The 14,007-nt window shown below is 37.6% G+C and overlaps 2 protein-coding genes across 2 annotated transcripts; both read right to left on the bottom strand.

Moving 5' to 3' along the window:
• Window positions 1–2,633: 2,633 nt before the first annotated feature.
• On the bottom strand, window positions 2,634–4,662 carry LOC106904265 (sialidase-3-like). Its single transcript, XM_088010645.1, has 2 exons — window positions 4,444–4,662; window positions 2,634–3,616 (listed from the first exon to the last, which is right to left on the bottom strand). Exons 1-2 carry the CDS (start codon window positions 4,660–4,662, stop codon window positions 2,681–2,683), a joined length of 1,155 nt encoding a protein of 384 aa, XP_087866771.1. The 3' UTR covers window positions 2,634–2,680.
• A 4,548-nt stretch (window positions 4,663–9,210) lies between these two features.
• Window positions 9,211–12,343, bottom strand: LOC106908992 (sialidase-3-like). The gene is made up of 2 exons (XM_014975279.2): window positions 12,125–12,343; window positions 9,211–10,146 (listed from the first exon to the last, which is right to left on the bottom strand). The coding sequence occupies exons 1-2, from the start codon at window positions 12,341–12,343 to the stop codon at window positions 9,211–9,213; spliced, it is 1,155 nt and encodes a 384-aa protein (XP_014830765.2).
• Window positions 12,344–14,007: the final 1,664 nt, after the last annotated feature.

Genomic DNA, 14,007 nt, shown 5'->3' on the forward strand with positions numbered 1-14,007 from the left:
CTGTGGACGACTGTGGAAACACTAGAGATGATGGTGCAAAGATGGATTCTTCATAAAACTACAAAAATTAAGTACAACCATGAGACAAACATGAATCAGTTATACAACAATACAGTGTCTTCAGTCAGAGGCTTCTCCAGAGCTGCTGTAATATTGACTGCAACAGGAAGTCCTTCCTGTCCTCACTAATCAGCTTCTGCAGCACCTCTCTGAAGAATCTTGAATAATATGAGTTACAACTGCATTTAATTTTGCTTTGGGATCAATAAAGTATTTATGCAATGACTTATAAAATATTACATATACATTTTTGCCTGGATGTTGTTTTCTGAAAAACATTTTTTTTAAAAATCAGGATTGATTTGAAAATGTAATAAAAAGGACAAACGTCCAAAGGGGTGAATACTTTCACTGGCACTGTAATGTGTTTGGTTTTGGCATTTTCACCATTTTCAGCCTTCTCTATACACACTTGTCTTATTACAGATATTTTAAAATCAGTCAGCTCACCATTTTTGATAATTAGTATAATTATATATAAGTATTTAACATCCTAAAAGACACCAAGCAGAAAGTTTGAAGAGGGTTTTTTGTATTTCATATTTCAAGTCCTGCACTTAATAGAGAAATAGAAGTTTTATCACTTTTCAGTATATGTGGCTGAGCTCTTGGCAGAAGGTTATTTCAGATTACAAGCTGAAGATGTGATGCAAAAAGTATGTAAGCTACTCAAATCAGCTGGAAGGGCAGGTTAGCACATAGTTTCTCTTTAGTTGTTGAGATTGAACTGATAGATTATAACATGTGTGGAAACATTTGAATACACACTTGATGAAAATGTTGTGGACCATGGAAGATGTACTGACAAGAATTTGGCTTACTTCTAACTTCCTGGTGCTGCACAAAATTTGTTTTCCCCCTTCTGCTTCCTTAAGTCAAGAATTTTATTTTAGTTTGTGCCAGACTCTACAGGCGGTCATATGATTCTTAGTGACTTATTGCTTAACCCAAGGCACTTTACAATAACGTGAATAGAGCAACTCTGTGGGATTCTGCAGCATTTCCTCAATCTTGACTTAATCCAAGAGAAGGTTCTATTGTTGGTTCTGTTGTTGTTGAAGTCATCCTGCCTGGTTCTGGAACCGAAGAAAACTCACCCATCAGTCATCAATGACTACAGACTTGTTATTCTGGTAGCCCACATTATGAAGGTCCTGGAGAGACTCCTGCAGAATCCACATGAATTAGCAGACAAGTTCATGTCAAGACCCCCTTCAGTTTGCTTATCGCCATGGAGATGGCATTGAAGACACCATCACACAGCTTGTTCAACAAACCCAGTGTCTGGACAAAGCATGCCGCACTGTAAGGATTATGTTCTTTGATTTCTCCAGTGCATTTAACACAATTCAGCCTGATTATATTTGTCAGAAACTCCAGAAGACACAGGTAGAGGCCTCAACAATCGCCTGGATCTATGACTACCTCACAAAGACACTGCAGTTTGTGAGACTGATGGACTGTGTGTCTGATCTGGTGGTCAGCAGTACAGGAACACCACTGGGCTCTGTACTTTCACCATTCCTTTTCCCTATCTACACCTCAGACTTCCAGCACACATCCAACTTCTGTCATCTACAGAAATACTCAGGTGACTCTGCAATTGTAGATGTATATATTTTTCAGTTAAAAATGAGAAATGTTTAGTTATAATTGAAAAATGCACATTCAGCAGACATGTACAACACATAAGACTACAGTAGAGTGAACTACAGGGTTTATCAAGCTAAAATGTGACTTAAGAACCTACACCACCCTACAACTACGCTGGGCTCAAAACAGACACTGGTTCTAATTGATCCATTTTTCTTCATAATGAGATGTTGAGGAGTGCCTTGCTTAAGGAAGGAAGATGATACTACCAATGTTTTTGAACTGGATGGATGTATAACTTAATAGAGATACACTCCATAGTAATTATGTGTTCTACCTGGAGTTTAATGTATGGTACGTAGGTGCCATCTGTTGTAGAAAAGGAACAAAGAATCAAGACATGGACTCTTCCGGTTCTACAAACATAACCCTAACCCCTAACCCTAATGACAGAGCTCCAAGTGTCTAAGTACAGACTCTAAGCCAGTTTTATACCAGTATTATTCAGTCAGTTTTGTACTCCTCTGTGCAGCACTTCCCAAATCTGCACTGTACTGCAGCAAGAACAGCATCAACATCAACTTTTAGAATCCAGCTCTGCCTAAATGCTGAGAGGAACTGACTCAAAACCAGTGCTTGCATCACGTAATTTGAGCATAAAGAAAAGAAAACTGACCTTGAACACGCTCATTCACAATATTCTGACCGAGAATGATGAAAACAAATAAAGGCAATGTGGCTATGAAGCCCTGCTAACTTAGAACGCTTGTTGCAGAGGATACAAATGGTTTAGCTTCTGCTTTCTGCTAATAGCTAATGAAAAAACAACAATTAAAATTAATATAATACATCAGAACAATATAATAAACTATTTTAATACAGAAAAATGGTTTGGATGCGATTCATCAAAAGAATGTTTAATAGCTGCTCAAAGATTCAACATAAGGTCTACATTGCATTGCTGGCAAGCGTCACTAAATACACCACACAAGATATTCTTCTATTGAATAATAATGATACAGTTTTTTCAAGTCCTGAAGTTTGGAATGCCCCTCAGGACCTCTTCATAGGTGAACACCTGACATGCTATCTGGTCTATAGCAGATTTCTCTCCACGCTCCATCAGACATGCAAACCAGCCATCTTCAATGTAAGTCAGGTCAGAGTAACCACTGTGTCCCTGGTTAATGACCCAAGGTTGGCTCCATACCAGATTAAATGCACTAATTGATCTCACTGGGGAAGTGCTCACATACACTCCCAGATCAAGTCTTTCCCAATCTGACTTCTGATTTGTCGGGTGTGAAAAAAGTAGCCACTTTTCCTCACTGGGTTTTGCATTTCCAGTCTGAGCTGGAAAAGAAATCACACTCCCCTGACAACCTTTACGTAGTTCCCCCAGGGGTGTAGCTGTTGTGAATGTATGGACACCACTCTCATCAATCTTAGCTTGGACTCGATGGCTTCCCAAGCTACGAGCATTGCAGTAGATCAAGCTCTCTCTGTTGCTGCTGTCAAAAATCTCAGTCATCTCACATTCCGTTGATATTTCAGACAGCATTTCCTCACATTTCCATGTGCTACCATAATCATCACTATAAAAGTAGAATGAATGTGGAATCGGTTGTTTGTCTTTTGAGTAAGCATAAGCTGGAATAATCATTCTGCCACTCTTAGTTTGAATGCCGTGGCCCGGTCCAATAGCAAACGTAGACCAGTTTTTAAACACAGGCTGCAGTTCGGTCACCTCAGTGAATTCACTCCACTTGTTGTTATTCTTCTTCTTTGTGATGTAGCACAGACGGGCCTTGTTCTCGAGATGCTGTAGCTGCCATGGCTCTGTCTCATTGACATAGATAAAGAAAAGGAACAGTGTCTCTGTGTGTTTTTCATACACAACGCAGGGGTTCATCGGACGATATCCACAGGTGCACTTCTTCATTACTGCTTCAGGCTTTGACCACTGAAAAAGATCAATTAGATATGATTTAGAACTTAGGGTGAAACAATACATACAGCATGTGAAATATTTATTTAATGTCTTAGGGTGTTTTCTGTTGAAAAAGTTGCTGTGAGCTACTCAGTCTGACTAGGCCACTAGCTGAAATGGTGTTTCACATTCAGGTGGCAGTTAAGGCTGACAAATTCTCATAGATACCAACTTAAACAGACCCCTTGTTGACCCACTTGGGTCAGGCCCATCGGGCTCATTCGGTTTGGACCCTTTAAATGGAGAGCTGGTTCGGGCTGCTTTACTGTGGCCACAAACACATTCATTGTTTCATTTATGAAGCTGAAGGAGGCAGCAACAGCAACAGCAAAACACCAATTCCTACTGTGACCTACTCTGTCCTCTCCCTCTCTTTGGTCCTCAGCTTCATCTTGTGATTTCTACATTCCTATGAATTTCAACGGGCTTCAGTTCAATTTGAAAAGGTTTAATGACGTTACTCATCGTTCTTTTGGCTGGATGTAGCTAGCGTAGTCGGAATAAGCATACCCAGAATGCATTGCAGCGTGACCAATATAGTACCGCATTTATAAAAAATTAAACAGTCTACAGTATTATTCCCACATCTAAAATAAATATTTCTCATATAAAGTCAAAACATGGGTCCCTTTAAAATCAAATGTCATTCGATTCGGGCGTTGCTAATGGGATGTGGCAAACGGTTTTCTACTGTGCTGGGTTTTGAGTTACGTCTCATGTATTTGGTTCAACATAAAATGGCAATATAATGGACATTGTAAAGTCAATAAATTGAATTTTAGCCGCTACGACATAATTACCTTCACTCCCGACTTAATGTTCACTTTTCCTACACTCATGACCAGCGCCACTGCGTCAGAATCATCTTGGGATATCCGTTTTTCTGCGAAGGCAAACAACTTTTTTTCATTTTCGCTGTAGTAAATAGCAGGAATCCTGAACACTTCTCCGTCCTTTGACTTAAAGATGATTTGTTTTTCAACTCTTGTTTCGCCACTCTTTGAACTGGTTTTACCCATGGATACTAACTGAAAGAAAAAACGATTAAAGAATCAGAAAGCGTTGAAGAAACAACGGTACTGTTGCTGCTCGTTCTTGGGTAAAGATTTTTGAAAAGGGGGCTTACTTTCCGTTTGCTTCTTGTTGCCATGACAACCCAGAAGTTGGCAAGTTGCTGTTTCCTGTGGTCGAAACATTGTTACTTCTTAGAGCAATATTCTGTTATCTGATACGTCAGGTGTCTAAAACATATTTCTTATAATTGATGTGTGTTTATTGAGTTAAAATTATTTGTTTGCAACACATAACAGCGAACCAGAAGCGGGTTTGAAAGTTAAATAATCCAGAGAAGAGCGCGAAGGCTGTTCTCTGCAAACGGTTTTACCTAGCGAACACCCCACATATACAGTAAATGTAAAGTTACCTCCGCTTGAGAAAGAGAAAAGAAAGAGCACAAATTGAGCCAAGAACTTAAAGTCATGGTTGACTGGTCCTGGGGCGGTTTTTTTTTCAGCCGTGTAACTGTAGAGCGGGAATGGGAAACTCAGTGTTTTAGCTTTAATCTTCATATCCTGTCATGTATCTCCAGATTATCCCACCTCTATTTAAAGCACGCCTTAATAATTGTGTTGGGGAAGTTTTATATCAACGTTTAAGTCCAAATTTGGTTTACTGCAATGGGAAAAAAGTGCAGCATGCTTTTATTTTCATTCCAACAAAAACTTCATGTTTATTACAAGCAAAAGCTGAATTTTATTTTTGGCCAAGTAAAGGTTTATAGGGGCATTCACGTAATTTTGAACTTGTAATTCATGCCTCAAAATATTCGTCCATTGAACCATTTACTGCTATCGTGGTTAGTTTAGCACCATTTTGAGTGTCATCATCAAAATCATCAATATGTTGGTCAATATTCCATTTATCGTGGTTCACAACAACTAAACAGGTGGGGTTTAGTCTTGATTTAAAGGAACTCAGTGTTTCAGCAGTTTTGCAGTTTTCTGGAAGTTTGTTCCAGATTTGTGGTGCATAGAAGACTATCAGTAGATGGGGCAATTGTCCACTTTTTAGTACTTCTTTGTGCCATGTTGCCATGTAAACTGTATTTTAATTCTTCAGTTTAACTCAGCCCCAGTAATCATGACAAAAGTCACAGTAGTAAAATGTTTTAGGTTTTGTAAATCAGTGACTGAGGGATTAAATATGCCAATATGAACAATGATATAGAGATACTGATTTTTTTTTTTTTCAAATGTGGTGTTTTAAAATTTTGTCTTATTTGTTCTGCTAAACTGTAAGTCAATGTGTCATGGATAGTGCTTTAAAAAGGGTCTCAGTTAAAACACTGCTGGTAAATGCAAAATATGCAATCATGGTCATGGAATAATTTATTTTTATTTTTATTGTGATTAATATATTCCAGAAATGATTCTAGGGCATAACTCTTATTTTGAAAACAAAGGAATTCTATTAATTCAAAAATAATTTCACTATATTTTACAATCTGTTTTGTTCCCAAAAGGATTTCTTAAAGCGAGATTCTGTTTTTGACACTTTTGAAGATGTCTGGATCTGGTCACGCTCAGACAGTTCACTGTGAGAAAATAGTTTTATTCATATTCTGCACTTGTCTGACTCAAAACCAGTGTTTTTCATCATGTAGTTTGAGCATACAGAAATGAAAACTGACCTTAAACACACTCATTCACAAGAATGAGTGTGTCTCTGAGAATGATTTGTTAAAGGTGACTTTCAGGTCACCTTTAACAAAATCATCCTTCAATTCTACAAAGTCTGTGTCAGAGATTATCCAAAATGCAATCCTTTTCTTACAATGTATTCAACAATGATTGATGAGATTTATATGTATGCGAGTACATGGACTAACTTATTGTCTTTAAATAATATTTGTCTCTGCTAATTATATCTGTGCAGGTCTCAGACACAGAGACCTACTAGAACCTGGAACAAGAATCCCAACATGGTTCTACTGGGGAATAAAAGTGACAAACTCGTGGAATATATAAAAACACGCAGGACTTGTATTTCTCAAAGGAGGAGAGATCTGCAAATTCACATTTTATTTTGCAAACGTGGTAGAGGAATCCTCCAGGGGGGAATAATGTGGTCACTGGGATTTGTAAGATTTGTGGAGAGGATGAGTTGAAGTCCAGTGTCTGCTGGAGATGATGCAATGGGGAGATTGATGGTTTGGACTTGTGATAGAGGGCAGACAGGTAGATACACAGGTAGCGGGATGAAGAGGAGTGGTTCTTTGCTAGCGGTGCATGAGAAACCAGAGGATCTTTCAGAGAGACTTCCATTTGAGATAAAGGTTCTCAGGCAACACACTGGGTCACATACATGGTGCCACAAAGAGGAATCCAGAAGACAAGGAACTCAAGTAATACAAAGGAAGGATTCCAAGGCACCACAAGAGGATATCTACAAAGAGGATATCTACAGGTAAGAATTAACTTGAGAAATGCCAGGAAGTCACAGAGACAAAGCTCAGAGAGGCCCAGAGTACCAGAACAGGCAAACCCACTGAAGGTTGGTTGAAGTGCTGACAACCCACTCCTCTTATACTCCATGCTGATGATGGTAAATGGCTTGCAGATGTGTGTGAAATCCAGGAGTCGGACCTGCCCTCCAGGTGATTGCAGTCTCCATCTAGTGGTGAACTGAGAGAAGGCAGCAGAAAAGAAGGACCTCCAAAACCCCAGTTCCCAACACATAACTGGAGCATTTCCAAATACAATGAAAATTGCAAAGGTTATGCCTCTATTTAAATCTGGCGATAATCACATTTTTAATCATTGTAGATATGTGTCCCTACTTTGTCAGTTCTCTAAAATACCAGAAAAAAATGTTTGCAATTTTATTGGAAAGCGTAACATTCGGACAGTGTCAACATGGCTTCAGAGAAAACAGGTCAACTTCAATGGTGCTGATGGCGTTAACAGAAGAAATCATAGACACTATTGATAAAAGGAAATTTGCAAATGGTGTATTTCTGGATTTCAAAGAAGCCTTTGATACCATCAATTGTGACATCTTACTAAAAAAAACTGGAAAGATTTGGAATTAGGGGGGCAACATTAAACTGGCTTAGAAGCTACACTGGACAAAGGAAACAATTTGTAGAATTAGGTAATCAGAAATCAGATTTATTATAACTTGTGGAGTACCACAGGGGTCAATGTTGGGCCTCAAATTATTCCATTTCTATATAAATTACATAGTCAAAGTATCAAACCTGATAGAATACATTGTTCAAAAAAGTGTTTAAAAAGGAGTTTATTGGGAAATATGTTGTATAGAATGAGTGTTTCAAAGACCAAAAATCCCATTGATGACATTAAAAATATAAATAATTGTACTTTTAAGGATGAGAATGTGAGATCTAAGTGTCACGTAATATGGAAATAATTTAAATTTATCTGGTGCTTGGAGATTTAAATATTTCTAAGTTAAAGAATATGTGAGGGGCAGGAAATCAAAAGATCCTGTATCTTCTACCTGCTCCTTTTCAAACAGATCATGTAATATTTTACATGATCTGTAAAATGTTACAGATCATGTAAAATGATCTGTAACAGAGACAAAGCTCAGAGAGGTTCAGAGTACCAGAACAGGCAAACACTCAGGCACTGAAATGCTGGCGACCCACTCCTCTTATACTTCATGTTGATGACGGTAAATGGCTAGCAGATGTGTGTGAAATCCAGGACCTGCCCTCCAGGTGATTGCAGTCTCCATCTGGTGATGAACTGAGAGAATAAAAGTGACAAACTTTTATTTGTCACTCCTTAAAGGACACCAAACTGAAGAGAATCAGATGTGGGGATAATATAATCAATTATCATCCCCAATTGATGATAACAAGTTATCATCAATTGGGGATGATAATTTGTTTTAATTTTATTTTTACTTTTAGTCTGAAATAAATAAAACACAAAGCATACACACACACACAACATGCTACACACACACATACACACTGATGTTTTCAAGATAGATATCTACATTTTATTGTGTCCCAAAGATGACATGGGTTCACTTAAAAACACATAAATTCAAAGATAAATAAAAAATAAAAATACAGTACATGTAGTTTGAGCATAAAGAAATGAAAACTGACCTTGAACACTCTCATTCACAGTATTCTGACTGAGAATGATGAAAACACTTTCAGATTACATCGAACTAAATAATTTTTAATTCCACAGATTCAGTTAAAAATAGTTCACATTCCTTAAAGGAAACCAAACTGAAGAGAATCAAATAAAGGCAATGAGGCTATGAAGCCCTGCTAACTTAGAACGCTTGTTGCAGAGGATACAAATGGTTTAGCTTCTGCTTTCCGCTAATAGCTAATGAAAACACAACAATTAAAATTAGAATATTACATCAGAACAATACAATAAACACTTTTAATACAGAAAGAATATTTAATTCAAAAGAATATTTAATAGCTGCTTCAACATAAGGTCTACATTGTATTGCTGGCAAGCGTCACTAAATAACAAGATATTCTTCTGTTGAATAATGATGATACAGTTTTTTCAAGTCCTGAAGTTTGGAATGCCCCTCAAGACCTCTTCATAGCTGAACACCTGACATGCTATCTCGTCTGTAGCAGGTTTCTCTCCACACTCCATCAGACATGCAAACCAGCCATCTTCAATGTAAGTCAGGTCAGAGTAACCACTGTGTCCCTGGTTAATGACCCACGGTTGGCTCCATTCTCCACTAGAGTTTCCTTTTGAATTTAGTGGGGAAGTGCTCACATACACTCCCAGATCAAGTCTTTCCCAATCTGACTTCTGCTTTGTCGGGTGTGAAAAAAGTAGCCACCTTTCCTCACTGGTTTTTGCATCTCCAGACTGAGCTGGAAAAGAAATCACACTCCCCTGGCAACTCGTATGTAGTTCCTCAAGGGGTGTAACAGTTGTGAGTGTATGGACACCACTCTCATCAATCTTATCTTGGACTCGATGGCCTCCGAAACTGCGAGCACTGCAGTAGATCAAGCTATCTTTGCTGCTGCTTTCCAAAATTTCAGTCATCTCACATTCCATTGACATTTTAGACAGCATTTTCTCACATTTCCATGTGCTACCATAATCATCACTATAAAAGCAGAATGCATGTGGAATCGGTTGTTTGTCTTTTGAGTAAGCATAAGCTGGAATAATCATTCTGCCACTTTTAGTTTGAATGCCGTGGCCCGGTCCAATAGCAAACGTAGACCAGTTTTTAAACACAGGCAGGAGTTCGGTCACCTCAGTGAATTTACTCCACTTCTTGTCATTCTTCTTCTTTGTGATGTAGCGCAGACGGGCCTTGTTCTCGAGATGCTGTAGCTGCCATGACTCTTTCTCATTGACATAGTTGAAGAAAAGGAACAGTGTCTCTGTGTGTTTTTCATACACAACGCAGGGGTGCATCGGACGATATCCGCAGGTGCACTTCGTCACTAATGCTTTAGGCTTTGACCACTGAAAAAGATCAATTAGATTCGATTTAGGACCTAAAGCGAAACAATACATACAGCATGAAACATATTTATTTAATGTCTTAGGTTGTTTTCAGTTGAAATACATTAGTTGCCTCACATATGTGGAACCATTAATTTTTTTTTTTCATGTGTTTATCTCCACTCCCATTTTGTGAACTGAGAATGTTGGAAGTGGGACGGGGTTATAATGATGGAATGTTGAATTAAGTTGCATGGGTTATATAATTGATAAGTCAAAATTGTAAGCAGTCTGATGATTTTTGATAACTGAAGCTGAACACCTGACATGCTATCTCGTCTGTAGCAGATTTCTCTCCACACAAATATCAATAATGAATTAATATTGAACAATTGCCTCAATAATGGGAAATAATGTGGTGTACAAAGTAAGTCTTTGTCATTTAAATAGTGTTTTGTTTGCAAATGTATAAAATGTATTCATCGGTAAGATAAGGAACAGACACAGATGTGGTGTGAGAAAAGCAGAAGTTGTTTTGGACAGAGAGTATAGGTGGTTATCGGGAGACACTCACAACAGTTTCAATGCCAAAAAAGTAGAACTTTTCCAGTAAGGAGGGATGATTTTATCGATTCATGCAAAAAGTCATGTAGGCATCACCCAAAAACATATAAAGCAGAAGCACTCGCTAACATTCGGGGTTGTGCCTCAGAGACAGTCTTCGTGTTCACATCGGTAGAAGAAATCATGAAGACCATCAGGTTTTGAGAGAAAAAATGAGACTCAACCAGAGCGAAGAACCCTGATCAGGCCAAAGTTTGAGGTTTCAGAATTTGGATTTACTGTCATGACTGCTGCTTCATGCTGGGTTTTTCCTCTTTGTTTAATCCAAGAACTTTCCCATTTTTTGCCAAGAACAAGTTCAGGATTTTTTTTTTTCAATTAGATTTTTGGGGCTACTTCTGGCCACTGAGGAAAATTGGATTTTTTTTAAAACAGAAAACTAATGGATCAACCCAGGAAAGGGCTTTTCTTGTGGTATGAGTCTCTCTCTCTCTCTCTCTCTCTCTCTCTCTCTCTCTCTCTCTCTCTCTCTGTCTGTCTGTCTGTCTGTCTTCTTGCAAATTTATTACATTCAAAAGGTTCATTCAGCCACAATTTTAGGGTAAGATAATTTGGACATTTTTGCAATTTATGTAATGTTTCCTGTTTTGCTGGATTTCTTACTGTGTTCGATACATGCTAAGCTCAAATTCTCATAGATACCAACTTAAACAGACCCCTTGTTGACCCACTTGGGTCAGGCCCATCGGGCTCATTCGGTTTGGACCCTTTAAATGGAGAGCTGGTTCGGGCTGCTTTACTGTGGCCACAAACACATTCATTGTTTCATTTATGAAGCTGAAGGAGGCAGCAACAGCAACAGCAAAACACCAATTCCTACTGTGACCTACTCTGTCCTCTCCCTCTCTTTGGTCCTCAGCTTCATCTTGTGATTTCTACATTCCTATGAATTTCAACGGGCTTCAGTTCAATTTGAAAATATTTAATGACGTTACTCATCGTTCTTTTTGCTGGATGTAGCTAGCGTAGTCGGAATAAGCATACCCAGAATGCATTGCAGCATGAACAACAGGGCGCTCCTGTGACAATACATAATTAAAACGTATAAAAACTAAACAGCCTACAGTATTATTACTGCATTATTTTCAGATCTAAAATAAATATTTCTCAAATAAAGTATATTGTTTCAACTGAACATGGGTCCCTTTAAAATCAAATGTGATTCGATTCAGGCGTTGCTAAAGGGAGGTGGCAAACGGTTTTCTACTGTGCTGGGTTTTGAGTTACGTCTCATGTATTTGGTTCTACATGACATTGGCAGTACAATGGACACTGTAAATGGCTTTATGATTAAATCCAAATCATGAAGCGAATCTTGATTGAGCGCACGTACCAAAGCCTACCAGAAACATCATCATATTATTTTTATAATTACCTTCACTTCCGACTTAATGTTCACTTTTCCTGTTCTCATGACCAGCGCCACAACGTCAAAATCATCTTGTGATGTCCGCTTTTCTGCAAAGGCAAATAACTTGTTTTCATTTTCGCTGTAGTAAATGGCAGGAATCTTGAACACGTTTCCCTTCTTCGACTTAAAAAGTGTTTGTTTTTCGAATCTCGGTATGCCACTCTTTGAACTGGTTGTACCCATGGATGCTACTAGAGAGAAAAATTATTAACTAAAGAATTGGATAAGTGTTGACTGCTTGCTTCTTGTTTTGGGCAACGATTTTTGTAATGGCCGCTTACTTCCCGTTGTTTCTTGTTGCCATGACAATCCAGAAGCGTTATCACTTTGAGTGTCATCATCAAAATCATCAATATATTGATTCCATTTATCAAAAATAAATAAATAATGACTCAAAAGCGACTAAACAAGTGGGTTTTGATTTAAAGGAACTTTCAGTTTTGCCGTTTTCTGGAAGTTTGTTCCAGATTTGTGGTGCATAGAAGACGACCAGTAGATGGGGCAATTGTCCACCTCTTTGTACTTCTTTGTGCCATGTTGCCATGTAAACTATATTTTAATTCTTCTGTTTAACTCAGACACAGTAATTATGAAGAAAGTCAAAGTACTAAAAATGTTTTAAGTTTGGTAAATCAGTGACAGAGGGGTTAAATAAACCAGTATGAACAATGAATCAGAGATACAGTTTTATTTTCTTTTATTTGTTTTCAAACAAGTTTTTTTAAATTTTTTATTTTGTCTTATTTGTTCTGCTAAACTGTAAGTCAATGTGTCATAGATAGTGCTTTAAAAAGGGTCTCAGCTAAAACACTGCTGGTAAATGCAAAATATGCAATCATGGTCATGGAATTATTTTTTATTTTTATTGTAATTAATATGTTCCAGAAACAATTCTATGCAGGGCATACCTCCTACTTTGAAAATTCCCAATTTTAATAATTCCTTTGTTTTATTGTCATTAAATCAATTAAAAGGATTAATAATTTCACTAGATTTTATAATCTGTTTTGTTCCCAAAAGGATTTATTCTTGATAAAGTGAGATTCTGTTTTTACACTTTTGAGGATGTCTGGATCTGGTCACGCTCAGACAGTTCACTGTGAGAAAATAGTTTTCTTTATATTCTGCACCTGTCTGACTCAAAACCAGTGCTTGCTTGCATCATGTAGTTTGAGCATAAAAATTTTTAAACTGACCTGGAACACATTCATTGACAATACTCTGACCGAGAATGATGAAAACACTTTCAGGTCACGTTGAACAAAATCATCCTTCAATTCCACAGAGTCTGTGTCTGAGATTATCCAAAATGCAATCCTTTTCTTACAATGATGTATTCATAAATGATTGGTGAGATTTATATGTTTGTGAGTACATGGAATATTTTGTTCTCTTTAACCTCTTTAGGGGCAAAGAGGTTAAGTAACAATATTTGTCTCTGCTAATTATGTCTGTGCAGGTCTCAGAAACAGAAACCTGCTAGAACCTGGAACAAGAATCCCAACATGGTTCTATTGGGAATAAAAGTGACAAACTTGTGGAACATATAAAAACATGCAGGACTTGTATTTCTCAATGCTCTGGTCAAACGGGGAGAGATTTAGTGCTCATCTGTGAATTCACATTTTATTTTGTAAATGTGAAGCCTAAGTTAACAGAACAAATAAAAGTAAATAATGACTCAAACCTGCCAGGTGAGGACGCTCTGAAAAAGTGTCACCATCTATTATTTTTATTATTTTTATTTTTTCTTGTTTTTACTTTTTTTCCTGTTTGAAATAAATAAATAAATAAATAAAACACAAAATATAGGTTATTACACACACACACACACACACGCACTAATG

The sequence above is a fragment of the Poecilia mexicana genome, unplaced genomic scaffold (genome assembly GCF_051168715.1).
Source record: "Poecilia mexicana isolate PSO_F unplaced genomic scaffold, ASM5116871v1 scaffold_12, whole genome shotgun sequence".
NCBI lineage: Eukaryota > Metazoa > Chordata > Actinopteri > Cyprinodontiformes > Poeciliidae > Poecilia > Poecilia mexicana.

Bases quoted from the DNA above. Each gene is read 5' to 3' on its own strand.
- LOC106904265 (XM_088010645.1), bottom strand. From the start codon at position 4,662: ATGGGTAAAACCAGTTCAAAGAGTGGCGAAACAAGAGTTGAAAAACAA. The intron at 3,617-4,443 runs GTAATTATGTCG...GATCTTTTTCAG, and splicing joins ACATTAAGTCGGGAGTGAAG to TGGTCAAAGCCTGAAGCAGT.
- LOC106908992 (XM_014975279.2), bottom strand. From the start codon at position 12,343: ATGGGTACAACCAGTTCAAAGAGTGGCATACCGAGATTCGAAAAACAA. The intron at 10,147-12,124 runs GTAATTATAAAA...GATCTTTTTCAG, and splicing joins ACATTAAGTCGGAAGTGAAG to TGGTCAAAGCCTAAAGCATT.